This window comes from Montipora foliosa, chromosome 12, assembly GCF_036669935.1.
Source record: "Montipora foliosa isolate CH-2021 chromosome 12, ASM3666993v2, whole genome shotgun sequence".
In the NCBI taxonomy this organism is placed as follows: domain Eukaryota; kingdom Metazoa; phylum Cnidaria; class Anthozoa; order Scleractinia; family Acroporidae; genus Montipora; species Montipora foliosa.
Genome location: NC_090880.1, coordinates 37,869,590 through 37,878,244, shown reverse-complemented (window position 1 = coordinate 37,878,244; position 8,655 = coordinate 37,869,590). Strand labels below are relative to the sequence as shown.

Sequence of the window (8,655 nt, the reverse complement as noted above, 5' to 3'; positions counted from 1 at the left end):
TTGGTTTCACTTCTGATTGGTTTGAAAAATGGCGCAAGAACTTTGCTTTGAACCAATCACTGAGTAAAGTAATCATAAACCAAACTGGAAGCAATTCACTCAATTGAAAACCGCTCTAACTACCCACAAAGATTGCAAACAAAGGTTTTGACACGGGCCTACGGTTTATAGTCCTTATCCGAGAAGACTAAACTAAAGACTCTTTCTCTCTCTTTCTCTCTCTCTCTGTATTATATATATATATGTACCATGCTATTTAGTGTTTTACTAACAAAAAAATACAATAGTAAACCGATCATAGATCATTGTAATTAATTAAGAATCAAAAATGGCGTGCCGAATTCGTTAATTTTTTCCGTCTTTCTAAAACAGTGTTTTTTAGTCTCGTTTTGAAACTTTTTGTGTCCTTAGAGTTTTTGAGCGCTTTCTCTAAGGTATTCCAGTCTTTAATTGATCTGCCTGTGAATGTTCGACCCCCTTCAAATAGAGTTGTCTGAAAATTATGATCCTAGTCAAAACTGAGGGTAGACAAATATTTCCGCGTATCCCCAAAGTCGTAAACGTACACCTTTTCATTCGCCATCAAGGGTGCAGGGCTGGCGTAGTGGTGAGAGCAGCTTGGATTCCATTCAGAGTTGGCGTCACATGCAACTGCATGCGGGTTGAGTTTGGTGATTCTCTACTCCGCATTGAGAGATTTTTCTCCGGGTACTCCGGTTTTCCCCTTTCCTCAAAAACCAACATTTGCTTTGATTTGCGTTAATTTGTTGATTTCAGTTTACAGTGTCCCCAATTCGTGCTTCAGCACTAGAAGACTTGGCACTCTACAATTAAAACTACAGTGGCGAGAATGCCCCATTTAGAGAATTTCATTCCTATCACTCCCACTGCACTGCAAGCGTCATGTAAACTTATTTCAAAGACAGGCATTTGGAGTCTCCTTTAGTAATGAATAAAATACATCTTTTCAAGTGGTAAAAGTGTTTCCCTTTATTCAGATTGTCATGTCGTTCTGCTTGTCCATTCAGTTGTGGATTCAGTATCGTGCGTTCAATTGAAAATTTAACGCGAGATGCCTCTTTTTTTGGAATCGTTCAGATGACTCTCGTCTTCATTTCTACGCTTGATATTAATACATTACCTGTTTTGCTGTGCTAGAGAAAAAAATTGCCTCTTTCATATGCTTTCAGGCATGTACCGTTTGCCTCAGTATTGCTGGTTCCTAAGTATGTATCGTGACTTGCATTCTTACAAACTGTCGAGATCCAAGTGCCAACTTTGTTCAAAGAGGAGAGGAGATCATTTGTAACAAGAAGCTTCAAGCTAGCCTTCACTTGTTCCTCTCGACAAGGGCCTGTGAGATCAATCACAAGAAAGAACAGATTGTTAGTCGCAAAAAGATGCTGGTTAATACTCTGTGACCCTCTGTATTTGTAATAAAATCCTTAGTGTGCAACTATCCTATTCAATTTCTAGAATTGAGATTATTGGAAAAGAAAACGACATGCTACTCTATGGTACAAGTAAGAGTCAAAGGTTATTCAAAGGACAGATAAGAAATACAAAACTAGGAGTCAAAGATACATAGATACATACTTAATTGACCGCTCCCTATAGGGGCTTTTCAGGGCCAATGTAACACAACGAAACAATGAAACAGAACAACAACAACTGTTAAGAATCCCAACTGGCCGGAGGCAAACCAGTTGGCTATTTACAAGTGCAGCTGGGAAGTTGAACCAGGGACTACCAGGATCAAATTCAACCAGTGGTCAGAATTTGATCCTGGTAGATGCGAAGGATCAATGATCAATGATAACATGAATTCTGTGCATTCACGGTGATCAGCATCAAAGTTTCAAGACTGTAAATATAAAAAGGAAAATCATATTTAAAAATTAGGTAAGGCCAAATCTCAGTTTTCAGTTTCTTTTCTTGACAATTAAATTCTCCATAAGGGGTTAAATTGACAAGTTGTAATCCTAAATCAAATTCTAGAACAGTTACACTGGGAATAATTAAAGTTCCCTTATGACTCTTTTGAAAATGCTGTTTATTTCTTGTGTTCACCTTAAAACAAGTGGAAAGGAGCCATCTACTCATCACCATTAGAGAAATTGTTGAAACAACTTTTTAATTAATAATTCATGAGTTGGCAGACTTACCGAAACATAGTATGCATAGCTCATGTACCTCGATACAAAACCAAGAAAGTAACCCTTCTTCGTTTTTTGGACTACACTGGATCCTGACAAATTGATTTCACAGGTCATTGGGGATGGCCATTGTAAATACCCATTAAGATTTCCCATCCCATTTTGATCGCTGACATTTTTTATTTCCAACTTTTCATCTTATTTTTTTCTCCAGTGGTGATATTTGCCTTAAAAATGTGAGAGGAGGGGTATGTTGGCACCAATGCAAAAAAACACCTGCTTTGATAAGATTGCAGGATTGCCTGTATTCTTTAAACCCAATTCCTATCCAAAAAAAATTGAAGAGTTGACCAAAACTGTTTCAACGGGAAAGAAACAGTCACCAAGAGGAAGAGTTCATGTGATAGACCACTTCAGAAAATACCATAATACTCAAATTTTGCATAAGCAATGTTTTCCAGTTTCTATTGAGACATAAAATGGTCCCAAGAGAAAACAAAAATAGTGCTCATGCAAAATTTGGGGTGGGGGGTGGGGGGAAGAAACAAAGAGTATTATGGTATTTTCTGAAGTGGCCCGCCTATATAATGCTTTATTTCAATTTCATAAATATCATAAATTTGGGATCTTGTTGCTAGGGACTCTACTAATGTTATTGTAACATATGATCTTTATTAAGGGTTCAGAGTTATTTCAGGTGAAATGAACAAAGTACAATATTATTCTGGAGAAGGACACTTTGTCACAAGCTGATGTTACTCTCAATGGACACTACATTATACTTCAAAATGACCATTATAATAACATTATTTTGCTTTGATTAAAAGTAGCCTATAATCTATTGTTCATAAGCCACGGAGCCAATTTTAATTAGAAGAAAAGGACATATCTAAATATGGCATTTTTCAACAAGGTACATCTGTTGGCTGATAGGTCTTTGAGTAAGAGTCAATAGTAGGCTCTCCTAAGCTAGTGAAATTGTTAGAACAGCCTTCAGTCAGTCATTTCCACATTCCTCTCTTATTGCTTTGTAGCCTTTGAAGACACCTTCTAGAGCACAGAAATCCCTCAGATGGAATGTGACTTTGTGTAGGACAAATGGACACCACTGTATGTGCAAGCTGGTGAATGTTGAGCGGTATGATGTGATGGACGCAAGACGTAAAGCAGTAATTTCCACAAAGACATTGCTTGGCTGTGTCCAGGAAAATACATAGCGAGAGTGGGAGAAGGTCTGCAGAATATGAGTGCCTAAGAAATAAAGGAAAGAAAGCTTGTTTAATTAATGGAGGGGATTGCTTAACCTACTGCACATCAAACGTCGTAGCATGCTCCCAGTTGATGAGTAAAGTCTGTCAAGTCACACACCCAGTTAAGTCAATGGGTTAAAGGGACAGTTTCACGGTTTTGCGCATGTCCAAGCTTTATCGCTAGCAGTTGTAAATTTTACAGTTCTTACTGAACCAGATGATGTTAATTAACCCATTGACTCCCAGGGGTTCCCCATTGACGAGTAAAATCGTCTGGTGTTAGACAGAGTAAAATACAAAGTCTGGCCGGTTTCGGCCGGTTTGGATGTCGATGGGTTAAACACAGAGAGTATTAAAGCAAATACACTGAATGACTAAGGCCCAAATTTAGTGGAAGACACTGCGGGTTTACACAGAAAATATCGAATTTAGTTTTGATCTCGAATTTATTGTACGGGTCGAAAATTTATTCTACGCATGAGTAATCTATTCGCATGCAGTAGGTTCATAACACAAAGGAAATGATTAATTACAAAAATAATTCCAATGAGTAATCAATTACTATGGGATTGTTTCCGTTTCCTGCATCAGTGCTTTCGATTGTTTCAATAACAATGGAATTAAATGGCTGACGTGACAGTTTGCCCATGCGCAGAGACGTGAAACTCTCCCTTTAATACAATGAACAAAATTTTTTAGTTTCAAAAGAAACTGTGGTACTGCGTCGGTGGGAGATTGGAACAGAAATTGATTTCATCAAACGAGTTGATAAAGGTCGAATAACCACCGTGAAAGATTTGGAAAGCTGACGTTTTGAGCGTTAGCACTTTGTCGGAGCAAATGGCCTAGTTGATAGAAATTACTATCTGCTGTTATTTCAGATCAGTTTTAGCTTTTTCGATTTTATTGCAATTTTCGTGAACAATGAATAATATCATCTATCTATCATCTAAAATTATTAATAATTCATGAGGCATCAGCAGTAAGAAACAAAGCTGAGCTATGATAACATTGTATTCCCCTTGAAAATTGCTACAAATCAAATCTTAGTCTTATTGGTACTGAAACAAGAGGCAATCACTTCAGGAGGGCATGAAGTTCCCCACGTTTTAGTCTGTTTTTTTCCCCCTCCCTGCCTTCTCTGGGCAGCTTGGATGATATAATCTCAAAAATGTTAAGGTTTTGGAGGTGAGATTTTGGGAGGGGAGGTTGCTGAGTGCCAGGTATATGGATAAAGACATACAGAAAGTGCACGCAAACTTAAATATTTTTCATTCCTAAAATAAATCTCACTATTCAAAGAAAACATATATCATCGTTGTTACCTAAAATTTCACTTTTTCTGTGCTGACTGCAAGCCACCTAAACTTGGCAGAACTAGCAGTAATTTGGACCAAGGCTGCTGCCTAAGAAAATTTTAAAGGGGCCCTCAGAGCTAAACGCTGAGAACTTAGGAGCCCAACATATGAAGTGAAAGGTGTTGCTGTGAAAAATTAAGGCGCCCAGAGCTATTCTTTGGGAGCCCCTGGCTACCGGGCTCCTGTTAGGCAACAGCCTTGTGGACCCATGACCAAGATGTGAGAAGCATGGGTCTATTCTCGAGTTTATGTTACAAACTGCTTTGCAGTGGAAAATTTCTTTGAAAAACAGGAGTGCAAAGCAATTTGTGACGTAAAATTGAGAATAGACCAATGCCTCTCACATCACGGTTGTGGGTCCAAATTACTTCCAGTTTTGATAACTTTGCATGTCTGTCCAGGCAGATAAAAAGCGAAATTTTAAGGTAAGAATGGCAAAAATAATATGTTTGCTTTTGGTGGGCAGATTAATATTGTGCACAAAAAATATTTGAGCTTAGGTGCACTTAAACACTATTTTAACACTTGACCTCCTTTTATTTCCCTCTTTACCCCAAAGATGATGCACAATATCTAACCTGTTCCTCTTGACAGCTATCCCAGCATATTCCTTTAGTGAAGGAAAAGCTAATGTGTTGATAACATTCCAACTGTTTTGATCCAGAAAGGGATTTTCAGACACATCAATTGATTCTAGTTTAAGTTTCGATAAACTGTACGGTAACACTGTGAGATGATTGTGGCTTGCAGAAAGAAATCGTAGATTTGTTAAATTTCCTATATTTGCTGGTAATGCATGAAGCTGGTTACTGTTTACTTTCAGATGAACAAGGTTCTTGAAGTTGCAGAATGATGTGGGAAAAAGTCTGATCTCATTATTGCTAAGATCTAGGACTTTCAAAGATGAAGCTATGATACCATTACACAGTGATGGTGGGAATTTCTTGATTCTGTTCCCATTTAAAATTAGTTCAGACAATGTTGATAATCTTGCCATTTTACATGGAATCTCTTTAATCTGGTTATCACAAAGGTTTAAACATAGCAAGCCTCTGATCTGTAGGATGCGTACTTCAATCCGAAGAAGTGCGCAGTTATTGATGGATAACTTCTTTAACGATGTTGGAAATGGCTTCCCTAGAGGATAGTCGCTGTGTCGTGTGATTTTCATTTCAGTTTTTGGTTTTTCAATGTCACATGCCTTTGCAGGAGTAAGACCAGACAGCTTGACATTTTGAAGTTCTTTGTCTCCAAGTTTAAGAATGGACAGAAATGACTTCAAACTGGATGGATCTGCCTGAAATATGAAAACATATATCCCTACAGCTCTAAAGTATGAAATGCAAAGAATACAGCTTAATTTTTAAGGGTAAGGAAGACAATTAACCTTTCTTTTTTAAATCATGCTCAAATGTTCAGCATATAAAATCCTCATGTTTCTATATGGGATAAACCTTTTGACTTCCGATTACTGCCTGTAGTTCAGACATTTTCCTACCATCGGCCATCGGCCTAGTATGCATTAGTCTTCTGTCCCCTTGACAAATACGTTTATTGGCCGCCAATAAACATATTTGTCAAGGTTAAGAGAGATATCCTGCCCTAAATATAAGGTCAAATGGTGGCTTATTTTACAATGACAAATATTTAATTACCTGGCAAGTAAACAGGATGATAAACTAATCATGAACGGCAGGCAAGTTGAGAAAAAATCTAGCTGATTCCAACCAGTAAGAACCTTTACAGATTTCAATAATTTTGTATATCGAAAAAGCCTTCATCATAAATCCCTTTTCAGGCCTTCATAATCCTTTTTAGCCTTTGTCAAAATGAAACACAGTAATAAATTTAACAGCTTCCCATAAAAAGGTAAAAACGGAATGAAAAGTTCTTACTTACTCCAGACTAGTGTAATTACCGGTAGGCTTTGAAAACTCAGCCAGGCAATGTGTTGCAGAATAACAGCATTGTGTCAATGCTATTATTCATTTTCTCCTTTGCCTCTGAACCATTTACGAGACAGTATAACTTCAGCAAACAGCCAAGGCTGCTGCCTAAGAAAATTTTAAAGGGGCCCTCAGAGCTAAACGCTGAGAACTTAGGAGCCCAACATACAGTACATGTATGAAGTGAAAGGTGTTGCTGTGAAAAATTAAGGCTCCCAGCGCTATTCTTTGGGAGCCCCAGGCTACCGGGCTCCTTTTAGGCAACAGCCTTGAACAGCACTTACCTTGTTAATCAAAAGGTCATGTGGAGGCTCCTTTAAACGAATTGTCGCTTTTCCCTTTTCAAGAAACTTAGAGAATACTTGCTGGAGGTTTTCTTTTACCTAAAAGACAATTAATTTTTCGCTTGTGTTTAGTCGTGTAATAGCCCACGATCTCAAGGCTCTGGGGAATAAATATAAGGATTTGTATGAATTTATTCCCCAGAGCCTTGACATTGCACCTTTTGTTTGGGACTGAATTTTAATAAATCGAAAGTGGGCTATTACCGTATGGTATCAGCAGGAGAGTGAAATGAAGCATAATACACATCAAGGAGTATGGTATCCATAGAAGAAGAAAAAGTCACTTTTTGCAAAGAAGTTAACTTGTGTTAAACTGTGACCAATTTGTTTGACTGTTGCCCTCGGTATGGTTAAAAAATGGAACCACTTGCATTGTAGCATTCTGAGTATTTAGACTATTTGTGTCAATAATAATCAACACCATTGCCAATCAAGGTTCTACATCTACTTGGCTTGTCAGCTATTTTGATATCTACTGATGCCCAGCTCACACTAAAGTCCTTTTCAAAATATGCACTTTCATCTGAGAGGAAACAAAAGAAAAAGATTTTTTCACAAATGTTTCCATATTATTTTTACACTTGTTTTTCCTCAGTAAAACTAGAGCATTTTCAAAAGTTTCCATTCTTGGTTTTTAAGTCTTTGTTTTTGCCACCTTTTCAGGCATTACAGGGTGTGAATGATAGGTGTTCACATCAGAAAGTATGCAGATATTTTGATTGGTTTTCATCTATGATCTATTAGAGAACAAATGGATAGCTAATGTCATCATCAAAAACATATAATTTTTTTTGTCATCTAAAACAAATAGATTCCTCGTTGCCGTCTGTTTGTTCAGTAAAAGATCACAGAAGATGTCAAAATGTGGTAAGAGCATCAGTGACACACTCGGCTATTGTGTGCCACTTTTTTGTTCTTTCCACATTTTGACATCATCTGTGATCTATTACTCAGGCTGAACAGATGCATGGAACGTAGAATCTATTTATTTTAAACAGATTGGATAGGTCTGCGTATGCAGTCGTCCAAGTGAGGTCATATGGCCTCATAAACCTGCGCAATCCTTCCACATTTTGCATCATCCAATGATGGTCAAATCATTAGTGCAATAATAAGGACTCATGAATAAAACATTGGCTGGTGTGCACAGAGACCCAAAGTCATATCACTTAGCTTTTATTGTTGCCCTGGGAACTTGATCAGGATGGAACAAAAGATAATTTTAACATTTAATAAAGATACAATCAAGCTAGAATTCTTCCAACAAACCTTGTATTTTGTACCAGTCCTCTCCTTTGCTGTGCAAACTAAAAGAAAGACAGTCTTTGCTGCTGTCCCGTCGCTAGACTTTGTTGAGTCTTTTCGTCCGATAGCTAAAGAAGCGCGAGCTGGCTTGGTCGAGTTTCGTACGTTTGCAGAAGGAGCAAGTCGATTTAAAATCGATATTTCACAATTTAAACGCATTTCATCACAGCAATAATAACTGAAAACTAATCTTTTTGTTTCACAGTCACTGGAATCGTTTCATTTTTGCCGCCATTATTTGACTAGAATCATGTGACACATTCTAGCCAATCAGTAAAACGGATTAACCTGAGCCC

General features: G+C 37.6%; 1 protein-coding gene across 1 annotated transcript; it reads right to left on the bottom strand.

The window, feature by feature from the left end:
• Window positions 1–2,808: 2,808 nt before the first annotated feature.
• LOC137979222 (leucine-rich repeat protein 1-like) lies at window positions 2,809–8,609 on the bottom strand. Its single transcript, XM_068826427.1, has 4 exons — window positions 8,324–8,609; window positions 6,995–7,093; window positions 5,343–6,061; window positions 2,809–3,407 (listed from the first exon to the last, which is right to left on the bottom strand). The coding sequence occupies exons 1-4, from the start codon at window positions 8,516–8,518 to the stop codon at window positions 3,158–3,160; spliced, it is 1,263 nt and encodes a 420-aa protein (XP_068682528.1). The 5' UTR covers window positions 8,519–8,609; the 3' UTR covers window positions 2,809–3,157.
• Window positions 8,610–8,655: the final 46 nt, after the last annotated feature.